The sequence below is a fragment of the Quercus lobata genome, chromosome 4, assembly GCF_001633185.2.
Source record: "Quercus lobata isolate SW786 chromosome 4, ValleyOak3.0 Primary Assembly, whole genome shotgun sequence".
NCBI classification, from domain to species: domain Eukaryota; kingdom Viridiplantae; phylum Streptophyta; class Magnoliopsida; order Fagales; family Fagaceae; genus Quercus; species Quercus lobata.
Window position 1 is genome coordinate 36,614,315 of NC_044907.1, and position 18,216 is coordinate 36,632,530.

General features: G+C 33.6%; 2 protein-coding genes across 2 annotated transcripts in view; both read left to right on the plus strand.

Moving 5' to 3' along the window:
* The first annotated feature begins 1,160 nt into the window (after window positions 1-1,160).
* LOC115987958 (TMV resistance protein N-like) overlaps window positions 1,161-18,216 on the plus strand; it is a 67,865-nt gene continuing 50,809 nt past the window's right edge. Inside the window, exons 1-4 of the mRNA XM_031111574.1 lie at window positions 1,161-1,526; window positions 1,764-2,270; window positions 5,827-6,928; window positions 7,101-7,373. Coding sequence (XP_030967434.1) covers window positions 1,780-2,270; window positions 5,827-6,928; window positions 7,101-7,373 — 1,866 coding nt within the window. The 5' untranslated portion in view covers window positions 1,161-1,526; window positions 1,764-1,779. The remainder of the gene's footprint in view (window positions 1,527-1,763; window positions 2,271-5,826; window positions 6,929-7,100; window positions 7,374-18,216) is intronic.
* LOC115987960 lies at window positions 8,280-9,253 on the plus strand. The gene has a single exon (XM_031111576.1). It carries the CDS (start codon window positions 8,294-8,296, stop codon window positions 8,948-8,950), a length of 657 nt encoding a protein of 218 aa, XP_030967436.1. The 5' UTR covers window positions 8,280-8,293; the 3' UTR covers window positions 8,951-9,253.

The following is an 18,216-nucleotide window of genomic DNA, read 5'->3' on the forward strand; positions in this document are numbered from 1 at the left end:
TATACTCGGTGAGAGGAGGAAGAAAGAGTAAGAGATAGATCGGGAAAGAGAGAGATTGGTACCAACGGAGGATGGCGGCAGCTAGATCGAGTGGGTGTGGATCGGGCAAGGTGGATGTGGGTTTGCCGAAATGGGGATTGGGTTATGTGGGTAGATGGGTAGCTTGGATGAGGATCGAAGCTCATGGAGGAGGGTAGCTTGGATGATGGCGGGGGTGGATGATGGCGGTGGTGAATCGGAGACATGCAGCGATGGAGCATGGCGGTGAGGTTGAGTGGGAAGAAAAGATGGAGAAATCTCACCATTGAGTGGAGGAAATAGACAGCTTGGGTGGTCGGAGCTGAGCTTCGTCGCGTCGATGCATGAGGTGGTGCCGAAGTAGTGCTATTGCTCTTTCTCTACTCACTCTCTCTACTCTCTCTTCTTGCTCTTTCTCTCTCTCTCTCTTTGGATGTCTGTGAGTCTAGAAATCATTTGAGGTAAAATAGAAGCGTAAATGATTTTTTGAGTCAAAGGACTTATTTTACGGTTAAAGTTTAAGGTTTTCCGAAAATCTTTATTTTACATGTGCACCCAAACACTTTGCTGGGTGTAAAATATTTTTCGAAAATCATTTACACCTAATACAAACACAACCTTAGATAGCAAGAGGTTTGCATTAATTTTGTTTAACTTTTATATATGTTCGTATTTTACAAGCCCTTTTTATCGTTTTTCAACCTTCACGAGAAGTATACTTGTAAGTACAAGAAGTTTTAAGTGTAAGATGCACTTACGCAGTAAGAAACAATAAAAAAATTCAGTAAAAGAAATAATAAAAAAAAATTCAGAGAGAATACTCACTTCTTTTTTCTTTTTCTTTTTTTTTTTTAAGGTCAAGGACAGAATTAAGAAGTTACAGTGATAAGATGTTTTCCACTTTCTCTCTTTGTGGAAATTGCAGGAAAGTGCAAAACACGTTGGACACCCCATCACTCAGAAAGTGTAGGACAGAACGTGTAGGACACTCGGTGAAAAATTGCAATGAGGAAAATTCTCTCTCTTTTTATTTTTATTTTTATTTATTTTTTTGATACGACTCTTTTTAATTTTTAATTATTATTTTATATTTTTATTTTGTACCTATCTTTTTATCTTTTCTTTTGTACTTACCCCTTTTTCTTTCTTCTTTTCTCAATTCTCAGAGACCCAGACCAAGCGTTGTCCTTCTTCAACTTCTTTCTTCTTCCTTTCACGGTAAACTTCTCCTTCTTCCTTTCCTCACCGTCAAATCACCTCCCTCCACAAGCATCTTCTTCCACCACAAGCACCGATCTCCACCACAAGAACCACAAGAATCAAAACCCACCAGCACCTCAAGAATCAAAACCCACAAGCACGGACTCCGTCGACCCACAAGCACCTATCTCCGCCGCCAGCACCGACCCACAATCAACAAAACCCATTCCCGTCGACCCACAAGCACCGATCTTCGCCGCCCACACCGATTCACAAGCATCTAGACCCATTTCTTATTTCATATTGTAGTGAGTACTACTTCTCTTTTTCCCTATCAATTCCATATTTCCAGTTTGATTTTTTCTCTCTGAGATTCAATTCTAGTACACTTGTTGTAAATCATCATTCTTTCGTCAAATTTCCCAATCAAAGGTACCTACTCAATTTGCAAGTTTTCATTCACCTCTTATCATTCCTGTTAATTTCGTCACATCTTTGATCTTTCTTACCTTCTGCTCTTCTTTTTTCATCTTCTCAATCTTCAGTCAACAGATCATATCAATGGCTTTCTTGACCAACGAAGGAGCCTCTTCTTCTTTTTCTACTCCCCAATGGATCTATGATGTCTTCTTGAGTTTTGGCGAAGATACTCGTAAAAATTTTACAGGCTATTTATATGAGGCTTTGTGTTACCAGGGTTTTAACACCTTCATCGATAATGACCTTCAGAAAGGAGAAGAAATTTCAATGGAACTTCATAAAGTCATTGAATCGTCAATGATTTCGATTGTTGTATTTTCTAAAAGTTTTGCATCTTCTACTTGGTGCATGAATGAACTTGTCAAGATCTTTGAGTGTAGGAGTAATGGCCAACTGGTTCTACCAATTTTTTACAAAGTGAACCCATCAGAAATACGTAAACAAGATGGAGAGTTTGGGATTGCTCTAGCTGAACACGAAGAAAAATTCAAAGATGACAGAGAAAAGTTTCAGAAGTGGAGGAAAACTTTAACAGAAGCAGCTAATTTGTCTGGATTTCATTACAATGATAGGTATGTATTTAATTAATGGCTATTTTGGTGTGCTTTTATTAGTTACATACTTTTATTGTTTTTCTGTTTATATATTATGTCATAATTGCTGACATTGAAGATGGGGATGGTGGTGGTGGTGGTGGACGATGAAGGTGAAGGGAAAGGCTTTTTTTGAAAAAATATTTTATTTTATTTTTAAAACTGGGTTGATGCCAAGGATCTTAGTCAAATTATCATATGGCATAATACTATTAGATGGGAAGACCACTAGGTATTATTGATGAGGTCTTCCAAGAGGACTGAATAATTTCTTTGTATTCTAAATACTAAGGCAGTTAAGCTATAAAGGTCAATAGTAAAATTAGGGTAATTTTAACTTGGATAATGTTTTTTTTTTTTTTTGATAAGATTAACTTGGATAATGCTATCAATTGTGAGAACTCTGTGTTGTTATATTGGTTATAAGCTTATAATGGTTTTGTTATGACTGCTAATAAATTATGAAAGTATTGTTTCTATCATATTTTATTAGTTTTTGAGAAAGTATAATTATTATAACACGCACTTTCCTTTCTTGCCAAACTTTGGCATTTACATTTACCGTTCCCACCCCATTAACCCATCACTATATGGTCGTGATGTCTTATGCACTAAGTACACTTCCTTTCAGCATCAAAAATTGGTCATCACTTTTATGTTAAAATCTTTCACGATTTTTCTATGTATCACACACTTCATCAATATAAGAATACCATTTTTTTTTTATATTAACAATTGAAAATCAAACAGATAAAATAATCAACAATCATATTATACGTGCTAAACAAAAATTTCTTCCATTAAACTTCTTTTTTTTTTTTTTTAAATTAATAAATCTACCTAAAAGGACCTCATATGACAGCAAATTAATAAAACCAAACTGTTGCCCTCAAATGTCCAACCCAGAGATGCCTTTGATACCTCTTCATCTCCACCAAATTAATAAATTATATTGTTTCCATCCCAATTTTCAATTTTTCACAACCTTATCTCTCTTTTTCTCTCACACATCGATTATTCATTTAACCATTTCCATGTTGTATCTACCCATGAACATTCTAAATACAATCCACCCCATCATCCACAACAAATCATTTTGGTTTGGTATTGATTGTTCTCCACAAAATTACAATTACGATTTTGAGAAGACATGGATTGTGTTTTTCATAGAATTTTGAAGTTAAGTAGGCAATATGATGATCTAATCTTTTTTTTATTTTTTTATTTCTTTTGATCTTTTTTCTTTTTCTTTTTTGAATTCTTCCATCTAGAATTTGTAAGGTGTTTCTGTTGTTTTCTTTCTTTAATTTTCCAATGTTATTGACTTGTGTAATTGTTAACTAACTTTTGATTGTTAGAGTTGCTTTATTTGGCCATCATTGTTGTTGAATTTCTCATTGTTAACTGACTTAGATTTGATAAAATATATGCATGGGTGTTTCTTTTTATTTTGAACAAAATGGTGGATTTATAAATATTTGTAGAGCAACATTGATATCATAGTAGTCTCAAAATCTTTAGTGTTACAACTTGCAATTTTGTTATAGTTGCATCCCAGTCTCAAAACCTACGATCAGATTTCTTGCTTCTCTTAGCTTTCTTGGTAAGTTTTTAAATACTTTCTTTGCTTAGCTGGTCATCTTTGGGAAAATTAAAAGTCATGAAAAGAACAAGACAAATATAATATACTCTGTAGCATTAGTATCCCGTTATGGATTACCATTATTCAAGGAATGTGTAAGTATTGGTAGCATTATTCAAGACAAATATAATATACAGACACATTCCTTGAATTTCTCTTCTACCCATAAACTTCGATTTTGTTAGTTTCAATTTAATCTTTGATGTACTAGAGTTCGGTTTTGATGAAGAATAAGTCACCATGAGTGCCTTATTGCATATAATCTTTTGTGCCCTCAAAAAAGATACCTCTAGGTTATGCAATTGGGTCTTGGATGGATTCTATAATAGGAAGCTAGATTTCTTTGTTGTTTAGCCATATATTTCGTAAGTTTGCTTCCCTGCAGAAGCTTTGATGGGTTATAATCACTTAAAAAGGAAGTTTAATTGGTTAAAAGCCCTATAAAAAAATTTATAAACTGACGGTGAAATACTTAGCACATGTGCTCCTATAATAGGTATCTGATAGTCACTGATAAAGAACCTATGGTGATATACTTAGCATAAGCTCCTAAAATGGGTATTTGGTCGTCACGGATAAAGTAGAGATTTTTGGTACAATGCTTAAATGTTTGCATATCTAAGTATTTTATGATACTCTTTGGTATTATTTGGAGTGTTGTATATCTTTTATGGGCTATCTTCTTTAGGAGCTTGAACTAAATAAAAAATGGAAAACAAATTAACTTATTTTGACTATAAAATCTGCTATTTAAATGTTAATTTGTTATTATAAATATTAGAATTATTTTATTTTCCTTTGGGGTGTACGAGACAAATGCAATCCAAGCAATTATGCATGCAACATTGGAATATAAATCCTCTATCTATTTTTTTTTTTTTTCATTTTTTCTTCTATCAATCACAACTGGTCATGTATTCACTTGACTTTTCTTATAAAATAAACAAAATTTCAAATGAAAAAAAACAAAAAAAAAAAAAATAACACATGGCAATTCAAATGGATAGAGGATTTGTATTCATAATATAGAATATAATTTCATATGACATTTGAATGTATAAATTTAAAACTTAAAAGTTTTTCCGTACATTGCATTGGTTAATCACTAGTATCATATATAATTGATTGAGAAAGTTACAAAAGATGATATGTGTCATTGTTTTATGCATTGTCAAAGAGACACGTGTCACTATTATGTGTATCCACTAATTGTAGGGACCCAAATTTTATATTATATATTATGTATAGATAGATAGATGCTTCTTTCTCAAAAAAAAAAAAAAAAAAAAGAAAAAAGAAAAAAAGATGCTAGAAATATAATAACTTTAATTCACATGATGTTATATATTCAAACAACTTTTCCCTCAAAAAATAAAAATAATTCTAACAACTCTTCTTCTTTCATTAGTTAGAAACTTTTAATTGGTCTTGTGACCACTAAGTGTCCAATTTTGAAGGTATACTTAAAAAAAAAAAAAAAACCCATATATTCTACTATTAAATTATAGAAATAAAATAATTTAATGTTAATGTTACAATTCAAGAGTTTCTCCCATTTAATTTTTAGACAATTTTTTACAAAATTTCCTAATCTCATTTTGTTCAAGTATTAGAAGTGAGTTTCCAGTAAGTGGGCCTCCTCAATCCTCATCACTAAAAGGGAGTTCCTATCCAACCATTTGCTAAAATCCTAGATCTAATTTTCTAGCCAAAAGAAGAATAATGTGCTAAAATTAACGATATTTCCTAATCTTTTGAATTTCAATGCCATTTAATTTAAATAGCAATATGTTAATTGCACCGAACTAGACATATTGAACTTTGTTCATCTTCAGATTTATGTTTACAACAAATCCAACTCATTATGTCTTTCTTATGCTCTATGCTTTGCAGCTGCACTAAATCTGAATTTGAGTTTATTCAAAGAGTTATAAAGGAGATATCAAGCGCTAAATCAAATCAATTATTTGTTGCTAAACATCCAGTTGGAATAGATATTCGAGCAGAGGCCATAGAATTGCTTTTAGATATCGAGTCAAATGATGTTTGCATGGTAGGAATTTGTGGTTCTGGGGGAATAGGTAAGACTACGATCTCGAAAGTTGTATATAATAGTATTGCTAACCATTTTGAAGGAAGCTGTTTTTTAGAGAATGTTAGTGAAATGTCAATAACAAATGGTGGCATAATCCAACTACAAGAGAAACTTCTTTCTAAGGTCTTACAAGGTAGAGACTTGAAGGTGCAAAATGTATTTGAAGGTATGAATTTGATAAAGAAACGACTTCATGGTAAAAAAGTTCTTTTAATTCTTGATGATGTGGAATACTCAAAAGATGTAGAAAATTTGCTTGGAGATTGTAACTGGTTTGCTTCCGGAAGTAGAGTAATTATAACAACAAGAGACAAGTATTTACTAACCTCTTTGGGAAGAGATCCTCAAATATATGAGGTTACAAAATTGAGTCAATGTGAAGCTCGTGAACTTTTCGACCGGTATGCCTTCCAAGCAAGAAAATATGGGGAAGATTATTCAGAACTTGCAAAACAAATTATATGTTATGCCAACGGCCTACCATTAGCTTTAAAAATAATTGGTTCTGATTTGTGTGGAAAAGATATACATGAATGGAAAAGTGCATTAGAAAAGTATAAAAACATTCCACATGAAAAAATTCAAGAAATACTAAAAATAAGTTATGATGGATTGGAAAAAATTGAAAAGGATATTTTTCTTGATATTGCATGTTTTTTTAAGGGTTACAACAAGGATGATGTTGTAAATATATTAGGTTCTTGCGATTTATATCCAGAATATGGTATCAGAAAGCTTATTGATAAGTGTCTCATAACCTTGGAAGATAGCCATTTGTCAATGCATGACTTGCTACAACAAATGGGTAGAGAAATTGTTCAACAAGAATCAGAACAGCCTGAACAGCGTAGTAGGATATGGCATTTTAAGGATGCTCATAAATTACTAACTGGAAATATGGTATACTTTCTTTGCTTCTCTATTTTTTCAAAATATTTCTTTATTGGATTTTCCCTTTACAATATTGAACAAAATATAATTTTCTCAATATATGTTTTGTTTAAGGTTTCAAAATCTTTATACTTTTGTTAAATTCTATCATGAAGTGTGACTGATTCTTTGTCCTAAGCAGGGATCAAATAAAATTCGAGGTATAATGTTGCGCTCACCTGAACCAACAAAGGTTGCATTGAAAGCTAATGTTTTCAAGAGGATGAAAAATCTCAAATTTCTTATAGGCAATGTACATATTGGTGAAGATCTTGAATATCTCCCAGATGAGTTAAGGTTTCTTGAATGGCATGAATTTCCTTTGTCCTTATCTTCCAAATGTTGTGTCCCTGAAGAACTTGTTGCACTTAAGATGTCTAAGTCTAACATTATATTGGAGAAGGTATTCAAGCAGGTATAAGTATTATTATTTATAAATTTTAATTTCTTTAAATGTTATTTTTAAAAGTTGTTGAAGATTAATATTGTTTTTTTTTTTTTTTTTAATTTTTCATAGGGGTTCCAGTACGAAAATTTGAAAATGATTAATCTGAGATCTTGTGAATTCATTACCAAATTACCTGACTTGTGCTGCCCAAACTTAGAGAAATTGGACCTTCAAGATTGTAAAAATTTAATTAACGTTCATGAGTCCATTGGATTTCTTGAGAAGCTTAAAGTATGGACTCTCCGGGGCTGTTCACAACTTCAAATTCCTCCAAATACACTCATGTTGAAATCTCTAGGATATTTTGATCTAAATAACTGCTCAAGGCTTGAGAAGTTCTCCGATATTCATCCAGAAATGAAATGTCTAAAGAAATTGTTTTTGGGTCATAGTGGTATTAGAGAATTGCCTTCATCACTGTTGTATCTGACTGAACTTGACACGTTAGAACTACCATGCTGCCGTAAGCTTACAAAATTTCTAGTTATTCCTTCTGCCGAATTGAGACCGGCGTGCAATTCCTTTAACAACTTTTTGGGACCTACTGGGTATCTGAGCTTGACAAAACTGGATCTTACCGGATGTGTTAGAATTAAAGTTGAATTAGATTCTTGGATGCAGGCCGATTACTTTCCAATATTGACAGATTTAGTTCTAGATTCTACCAGTATTGTTACCATCCCAGAAAGTATTAGCAGATTTACTAGATTACAATATCTTTCCATAAGATATTGCAGAAAGCTTCGGGAAATTCCAAGACTTCCAAAATCTATAAGAACTGTGGTTGCACTGTATTGCTATCGGCTGGATCCACAATCATCAAGCAGATTATGGAATCAGGTATCTCTCTTTCTCTCTCTGAAGTTTAAGTTATAAAGAAACAATTTATGTTAAACTTCAATTTCTTGCAGTTTGGAGAAATTCTAGGAATTCTTCCAAATACAGTCGCTGAAGCTGCAAGAAGCTTTGAATCTAAAATTCACTGTCTTGTACTACCAGCAATTGAGATTCCAAGGTGGTTCAAATTCAACCATCACCAGAGTGTTGGAGATTCCGTATCATTCTTGGTTGGTCCCAAATTTTCAAATTTGGTTGTTTGTATTGCTTTTCCATCAAAGGATGAGAACAGCAATATGGAGAACCATTGTTTCATTGACATTTCCATCAATGGTGTTAAACAACCATTCATGGATTTTGTTAATTATGACCATGTATGGTTAATTTATGGGAAAGTGAATATATCAAATCCATCTGAAGAGAATCGCATTAAGGTTGAGGTTAGACAAATGGTGCAGATAAGATCGAAGAATACGATGAGGATTTATGTAGAATGCATCTGTTGTCCTGCCTCATCTATGGATCAATGGGCTTTCAACAATGGGGAAGAAGATTCAGGCCATGTTGGAATCCGACACCGACTGCAAAGAAGAAATCATCGACCAACCCATGCTAGACATCCCCAAAAACACTACCTGTCTCGCTTTGGATGGCTTCGAATCCGATTCCAACTCTGGAAACGAAGCTCCAAACCCTGGAGACGGTGATTTTCTAATGGGTTTCATGACCAGGGTTCATCTTCAATCCCCAATGCCTTTTTCAATGATGATACCAACACCAATCTGTATGCACCATCATAGAAGACAAAAACATCTTGATTCAGCTTTAAAGAGATGGTTTGCCTCTCTCTATTTCTCTAAATTTAAAGGATTATTCATAGGATTGTTGCTCAAGTATATATTGTGTTTCAAGTAAATAATAGCGAAATCAAATTGTTGGGCTATGTAATTATAGTTTATACAAGAAACATTTTATTTCTTTATTTCTTTTTCAATGTAGATAATGCCTTGTTGCTATTGAAGTAATTGGTAGGCCTAAGATCCCTTTTCACCTTGCAATTTGATTTTCATTTATTATAATATTTGTCTTTTATTCATCTTATTTGTCTGCTTCTGGTGCATGGTTTCTTCTTGTAAGATATTCCAAACTTCTCTTCTTCTTCTTTTTGTGGTAGAAAACGAAATGCATTTCATTAACTTAAATTAGAAGAGTTAAGGCATAGCCTCGCATAAAACACACCTACTGAATTATAATACATCACCAAAATAATATCCAGTGGTGGACTAGAAAATAACAAAAAGTCTTGCTACTGAGTTGCTCCCATTTTTCCTAGTTTGTCTGCACATTGATTCGCCACTCTGTAGCAGTTCTTAATCTTCACATTCGGAATTTGCTCCATTAGTTGCCTGCAATCCAAGATGAGAATAGAGTGAGCAATATTATCGTAGGATTTGCCCAACACCTAGTCCATCACCACTTTGGCATCAAGACCAATCTCAACTGCCTGCAAGTTTAAAGAATTGCAGGTTTTAAGACCATCACATAAGGACCAAAGTTCTGCCTCTACACTTGTGGCTATACCAATGGCTCTACTAAACCCAGATACCCATTCTCCATTGCTCCCTAGGCAGGCCACACATTACCCTCTTTAACAAGGCAATTTCTGTCTCAAGTTGGCTTTGGGTCTCTCTTGCTGCACTACCCTGGGCATCCTCTCAAATAATGCCTCCACCACCTGCCTTACCTGGATTTCCCATAGCTGACCCATCCATATCTAGCTTGAGCCAATTCATCTCTGGCTTTATCCATCAAACATTAATTGGGCTCTTTGTTGTCATAGGTTTAACATGTCCAGCATAGTAGAAATAATTTAGAGCCATGCTTTTCACTTCTTTACTCAATCTGCTATTTGGTATAACTTGGTTGAAAACTCTCTTATTTTTCTGCATCCACAAGCCCCAGATACCAAAAGCAAAAACCACTTCCCACGGCAAGGTTGACTCCACCAGATCCTTACAACGTCTTAGATTTTTTTTCAGCCAACTACATAGGTCAGTTAAAGAAATTACTACACCACCTCATGTTACCTGTATCCAGCTAGAATTTTTTTGCAATTTCACAGTCCCGAAGAACATGAATAATGGTCTCAGCCTCTCTCCCACATGCTTCACACTTACTGTCTTCGGCAATGCCTCTTGCAAAGTAATTCTTTAACTGGTAGACTAAGAAGATAGCGCTTCCATATGAAAACACTGGATTTTTGGAAGCATATCCACTTTCCAAATCCACCACCCAGTGAACTCTTCTGCTACATTTATTTCTCCTTTTGCTAAGTTGTAGGCATTTTTCCCATCAAAATGAGGTTGAATAAGCCCAGCTAATGTTGTCCAAACCAGATTCTGAGTAAGGAATCGGAATGGCCTTGATTCTTTGTAGTAGGTCACAGGGAAAAACAAAGCAGCAGCGCCCAATGTTCCAAATTCCCTCCTGAGTCACCTCCCCCACCTTCATTTGCTCTTCCCCTTGATTGAGGAGACCAATGAGCAGACTTTTTAACAATCCTTCATTAAGCCATTTGTCATTTCAAAAATTGAACGAACTGTTTGCACCCACCACCCATTTGGTACCTCGAACAAAAATTTCTTTACCTTTAATCATAGTAGCCCGTGTTCTGGAGCCTGCTCTTCTTGGGTTTAAATACTTGGTTCTTAGGACTTTGGCCTATGGTTGATCACTTTCTTTATTCATCCTCTAATTTAACTAGGCAATCAGAGCTAAATTTTTGGGTTTTGCCGCAGTTAGCCCAAGTCCTCCCTCTCTCTTTGGCCTAGTGATCTTATCCTAGTTGACAATATGCAGCTTCATTTTTTCCACAGAAGACCCCCAGACAAAATTTCTACTGGCTTTATCAATGGCTTCAAGGGTTTTTCCAGGCAGCATGATTCCTTGCATGACATAAGCCGAGATAGCAGACAACCCCAACTGAGTAATGAAAACTCTCCCAGCAAAGGAAAGGAGATGTGCTTTCCAGCCACTTAACCTCCTCTGCACTCTTTCAATAACAAAATCAAACTCTTGATTTTTTGTACCTGGCAGCTTCAATGGGAATCCCGAGTACTTCCCAAGGTTTGGAATTGAGTGAAGATCTAAACAAGAGCATAGTTCATCCCTTCTTTCCCTCAAGACATTGGGTGAGAAATAGACCCGTGACTTGCCGTTGTTTACCTTCTGCCTAGAGAGCTCACAGAAGTTATCAAGGGCTTCTTTTATACTGGTGCAGTTTTTTTCTATTAGCTTTTCCAAAAAGAATTAAATCATTTGCAAAGAACAGAAAAGAAAAGCCTAGTCCACCCCTAGATGTTTTCACCGGATCCCATAATTTTGAGTCACATTTATCCTTTTTCATAAATCCGAGAACTTCCATGAACATTATGAATATATAGGGAGACAAGGGGTCACCTTGCCTTATGCCCCTAGACTATTGAAATCCTTCCAAAGCTCCACCATTAAATAACACTAAAGGATGAGATGCAGCTCATAATCACATTCACAAGATAATCTGGGATATTAAACAGCCTGAGATTGTCCTGAATGAAGCTCCTTCCAATCTATCATACTCCTTCTCAAGGTCTATTTTGAGGTTCATGAAGCCCACATTCCCTTTCTTTCCACTCTAATAGTATGAAGAATTTCCTGAGCTATGATGACATTGTCCATACCTTTTATACCCGAAACAAAAGCAGCTTGCATTGAGGAGATAAGATTGGATAGAAAGGGTCTGAGTCAAGCAACTATAATCTTCGTGATTATCTTATAAACTGTGTTGCACAGACTTATTGGGCGCAAGCTGCCAATTCTATCAGCTCCTGTATGCTTGGGAGTAAGTGTGATGAGATTTTTATTTATGTGCTTCAGGACCTTATCATTATTAAAGGCCCCTTTTACCATATTTGTCACTGTTTCTCCAACCAACAGCCAAAAACAACTGGAAAAAGCCAAGATGTGGCCCATCAGGTCCTTGTGCCAAAAAAGGTTTTAGGGACCACAACGCTTCTTTAACTTCTAAACTTCAATTTTACCAAATAACGAGTATGTTTGCTGATTGTTCAAAATTGAAATTCAAGTCAAGCACACAACTGTTCGATGAAATGCTTCTTCAAGATATTGAACCTATTCGCTAGGATGACCTATGCTACTCATCGAGCCAATTGTTAAGGCTTTATTTTTAATTTCTAAAAAAATATTTATGTTTGATTACTTAATTACTTATGCTTTTCTCTTGGGTTTTTAAATTTTTATATTCTTAATTGTCATGGATTGTTTCTTTGCTTTTATTGACTCACTGAATATTACTTAGATTGTTCATAAATTTATTGAAAGATAAAGGACATTTGACATGGATGCATTGAGCTTTACCAAGAGAAATGTAAACTAAAATCTGCAACAAGCTATGGCCCTAGAAGGATTTTTTTTTTTTTTTGTTTTTTTCCTGCAGAACCTGCCTTGAGAGTGTGGCTCACTTCTTCATATTATTCATATTTGATTGGTTGAGGTTGAGGAATTATTTAAGCACATGTTTTTATTTGCTTGTTTCATTCTTTGTCAGTTAGCAATAATTGAATTAATGATGATGTCAACGCCACAAACTTGTCTTTGTTGAGATAACAACTGTACCTACTAACAAAACATCTTTATTTCTTAAGTTTCTATGCTTAAAAATGATTCTCTAAAGCTTTAATTAAATTCTCGAAGTAGTTTCGAGTCATGCTATTGCCATTGGAAAACAAGATAATCAGTAACTGATTTAGAAGTACAAATTTACTGATTTGGCCACATGATCACTCGTCTTTATACAGTCAAGAGAGCCTCGCTTCTCCGTAGTCAATGCTTAGATGGAAGAGCAGAACTCAAAGATATGGCTCTCAAATGTGGGCTGCCCTACGGAAGCTTGAACTTTCATTTAAATTCCTTATTTCCTACAGAAAACTACAAAATGATTGTCTTCCATTGATTAGGGAGTTAACAATTAGGAATCTCATCACTGATACTTTTTGCCCTTCATGTGCTATAGAAGAGGAATGCCTGGATCACCTATTTATTACCTATAACTTTACTTGTGTGACGTGTTTCAAATCACCACTCACCATTAGAAGGTACTTGAGTCAAATTCAAGTCATAATTATGTTGCTACTTGGCTGGAAAGAGTGTACAAAGCATAAGGTCGGTGCAATCAATTCATTGTATTCTTTCAACAACCATTGGGCTATTTGGATACACATGAAAGAATAAGTGTTAATGCTAGATTTTGAAGTCCTAATTCGTAGTGCTTACCTTTATACTATTTGTAGGGATGCAACAAACACATGGGAAGTGGACACTTCTGTTAAACCACCTAATATACTTTTCAGCAGTTTCCTTGGCAGTATAGCACATGATCAGATGTTGAAGGTATGGATTCCTCTCTCTCTTTTTGTGACTATATGATAGTATAAAACCTATAGAGAATCTGGTAAATATAATTATTATTGGATGGTTCATACAATTGTATGCATAATACTTGAGGTGTGATTGAAGATGAAAAAAATAAGGGATAATTCCACCAGATATGTTGTAATTGGATACTCATGTTGCGGGCCATTTCTTCAGTCAGTATTTTGGGGAAAATTGGGAAATTTCTTGAGATTATGGTAATGCTTTGGTCAAATTGGTCATCTGCCCTCATCATCCAATGCATTTGCATGGATTGTGTAGTTGTTTTTGTATCCTTTTTCAATAAGGAAAAAATGTTTATGTTTATGTCACCGTGTCAAACTAAACTTTCTGGCATTTAATTGTAAGTTTCAATCTTTGAACTTTAATAAATATATAGATAGTGGGTTTAAGACACATGTTACATATATATTGCATAAATAATCCTTGGGTGTCCTCTTTAAAAGGTATTTAATAGGAATGCTTTCAAACCAATTTATTCAAAGATATGTTTAAAACCATTTCTCTAGTTTTGAGAAAAGAATATTGTCTTGAATAATCATTTTCTTTTTTTTTGTATAGGGGGATAAGGGTGGGGTTGTAGTTTAAATGCTTTGTACATCATAGTATCCTTTTGGCTGTATAAAACGCTCAATGAATTCCCATAGGAGGGGTTGATTCCTAGCCACTTGTTGAATTAATATGGCTGGCTCAGGTGTTCTCATGTTAAGATATAGTGCTTCAAGCTACTTAATACAGATGCATTTGACAGCTTTAAAAGCAAAGAAAAAGTACACACCAAGAATTAGCATTTGGTTGTGCAATAGAAGTTGTAAGCAACACATGCTTTATAATTTGGATTTCAGTTTATTGCATTTGAATGGCTCTTAACCTTTTCTTAATTCTTGTTTAGATGGTGGTAATTGTAATTGATCCTCATAAATGACCGATTTTGTCATCATCATTCAGATGATCTTTCTAGCTTGTCTTTCAAATACTATAGGGGCCATCTATCTTCTCTTGATCCTTTGCACATTTATTTTCTTAAAGGAATTTCATGGGTCAACAATATATTAATGGGACCATGATGGGTTTGCTTTATTTAATGGCATGACATCTATTTGAGTGTTTGATTTTAATGTTTCATGTATCAAACAAAAAAAAAAAATGAAAGTAAAGAATCTGATTTTAGCAGTTCAAACAAGTTTCTTAGCTGATTTACAGCTGGATGGTGGTGTGGATCTTTCAATTTCATCCAATTCTAAGTTCTAACACAGAAACTCATATCAGATTTCTTTGGGTAATCTTGTCTATGACCTTCATATGGCATCCTGATGGGAAAGTAATGTTACCATGTTGGTTGATTTCTTTTTGGAAAGGATTATGATGTATTTAAATTTGGTGTTTCATGTTTTTCTTTTTCTTTTTTTGGCTTATTCATGGGAGGAAGATTGTAAAGTATTTAAGATTGTTGTAATATGTTATGCCTCTCCCTTTTTGTATTTAATTTTGTTTCCCTAGGAGGATTTGGTGAGGATTATAACGTACTTGATTTTGGTATATCATATTTTTAAATTTTCTTTATTAAGTTTTTGAACTTTTCCCTCCCATTTGTGTGAAATGAAGCAAGTTGAAGGCTCTTTGCTCAAAGTGAGAGAAAAATTCATGAGATATTACCACATTATACAAAAATTGCATTGTTTATTCTTATATTTCAAGAATAAAGTAGATATCATCTTTATTCCAATATATATTGTCCTTTAAAATTGTTATTGTTGATGACTAACATGAATGGATATTCTTATGTTTATGATTGATGGATAAACACATCAAATAGAAGAGAAAGAGTGATAGAAGTAGTCACAAGGGGTCCTTTACCATTTTATACTACCATTCAAAGGAAAATTTTATTCCCATGGTCAAATATAACTAACCCTGACATAGATGGCCATGCCTTTCTTTCATGTAGAATTTGAATTTCTATATGTAATCAAAGTTAAAAATATATTATTGCAACGAGTCTTTCAAATAACACTGCAATTGTTTCAATTGTTAGTACATTCATGGAAAGCCTTGGTCACTTCTGTATAAGAAGTGATATCATTGGTGATAATAATTGTATTTTGTTATGTAAATGTGATAGAAATAAGACCACGATCGTGTTGTTTCCTTTGGTATCATTTTTTTTTTTTTTGGTCGTAGGCATAGATGAAGTACTGCTATGATGTAGGTGAATTTAATTCATGATGTGTATCAACCGTTTATGCTTTTGGCGATTTCATGAAAGAACATGTAACATTCCAATTTTGACTTTTTGTGCACCCCTCTTTGATGATGTTGCAAACTATTAGATTAGAGATCTTATTTTAATCCAAAAAAATAAAATAAAAATGGAGCAAAGAAGAGGGAAGAAAAGAGATATCATATAGTGATTGAAAAGGATTTAAAGCTTTGTGATCATGGATTGTCAACACCTTCATTATTTTGGAGTTGCAATTGTTTCCCCTCATGCTTTGGGGGCTATATCACATGTTAATTGCCGATGGTAATGAGGATGAATCGGTGTGTTTAGCTGCTAATACATTGTGTTTCTATTAATATTGGTGTTGTCATTTTGTGAAAATATTTAATAGATTATTTACTGTAAATATTTAATAGATTATTTACTGTGAATATTGGTGTTGTCACATTTTTTTTTAAGCTCAAGGAGAGAACGTAGAAGCTGCAATGATAAAGATGTTCGCACGTGACTCTCTCTCTTTGGGGAAAATACAGAATGTGTGGGACACCCTTGGTGGAAAATTGCATTGAGGAAATTTTGTGGAAGAGGGATCCCTACTTTTATTGACTATAGTATTGTGGTTGTTCAGGTAAGTCACGAGTCAATTGACACTTTATCGACTGCACTGTTTGTTGACAAAAATGCCTCCCACTATAGCCACTGTATTATTATTATTATTATTATTATTATTATTATTATTAAACTAAAGGCATTAAAAATAGGCAATATAATAATTTATTACTTACATAATTTGTACGCACATTTAAATATATAACCATAAAGATTTTATTTGAATATAAACTCAAAGGTTAAAATACTATCTTTGTCTTTACATTTTTGTAACAGTTAATTTGTTCCTTATTATTTTTAACCTGTCAATTTGGTCTTTAGTCTCAACCATTAACTACTAAAAGAAAATGCTTCCATGGCAAACAATGTACACAGTTGGCACACTTGAATCCTACATGGTCAGTCAAATAAAAATTAAATTAGATAGTAAAAATGCCACATCATCATTTTAACAATTAAAAAAAAATCAAATATCAAAAATAACAAAAAACTACTATTAAAATCTTAGATTATGTTTGGCAATAGTTTTTGTTTTCTATTTTCAAAAACTTGGTTTTAGGAATATAAAGAAAAAGCAATTTTCTTGTATTTTTGAAATCAAAAACAAATTTGGTTAGTTGAAATTAAAAAGATAACTTTTTGAAGAAAATAGAAAATACTAAAATATGTTGTTACCAAGATTTGAACTCTAATGCTAACTCATTAAATGAGATAGATTCATTAAATTAAATACGTGTTTTCATTGACTTGAAAATTAGAAACTGAAAATAGTTTTTTGCATGTTTTTAGTTTCTTTTACAAATTGAGTTTTGAGAACAATTTTGTTTTCTGTCCTTTAGAACAATTTTTGTTTTCTGTCAAAAATAGAAAATTGTTTTTAAAAAATAGAAAATAAGAGGAAAAACTAATTATCAGATATACCCTTAATCTTTCCTACTAATAAAAACGGTCAACACATTCACTTTTTTTTTCTTTTAATTTTTTTTTCCCAGTACACATTCGTAAGGCATTGCTACAGTGTCACCAATAACTGAGAAAGAGATTTCGCTTATATCACCAGTGATTCATACTATAGCTTGTGGGTTTTGAATGTTGACCCTTACCAAGATTTCAATGGTGCATGTGTTCTATAACTCAGCTGGATTTGTAGAAAGAATTCCTTTGTACCTCAAAACCCATCAAACCCCTCACACTAATAGAGCTTCACTTGCTGTTTAGCCCTCCCATTTGAACCTTCACTCTAGTCCCTGCACACAAACGAATCCGAAGAAGAAAAACAAAATGACAAAGAATCACGTCTAGAAGAAGAAGAAGAAGAACACTCCGACCTGAAGAAGACTGCGATAGTATGGTGAATACGTTTGGTTGTCATGAAATTGTAAGAAAATTAATAATAATAAAAAAATTTAAGATTAAATTTGGTATAAAAAAGTATTTGTAAACGTTGATGTGGCTTGATTTTGCCATCTAAGTGCTTATGTGGTCTTTAAAATTTAGACATGCCAGCTTAATCATGCCAATAATGCACATCATTTGCCACGCAAGTATTTTTCGTTAGTGAGTTATTAGTAAAGACCAGATTGAAGGCAAATTAGAAATAATGTGGACTAAATTGATTGCTACCAAAATGTAGGGATCAAATTGATTGTAACC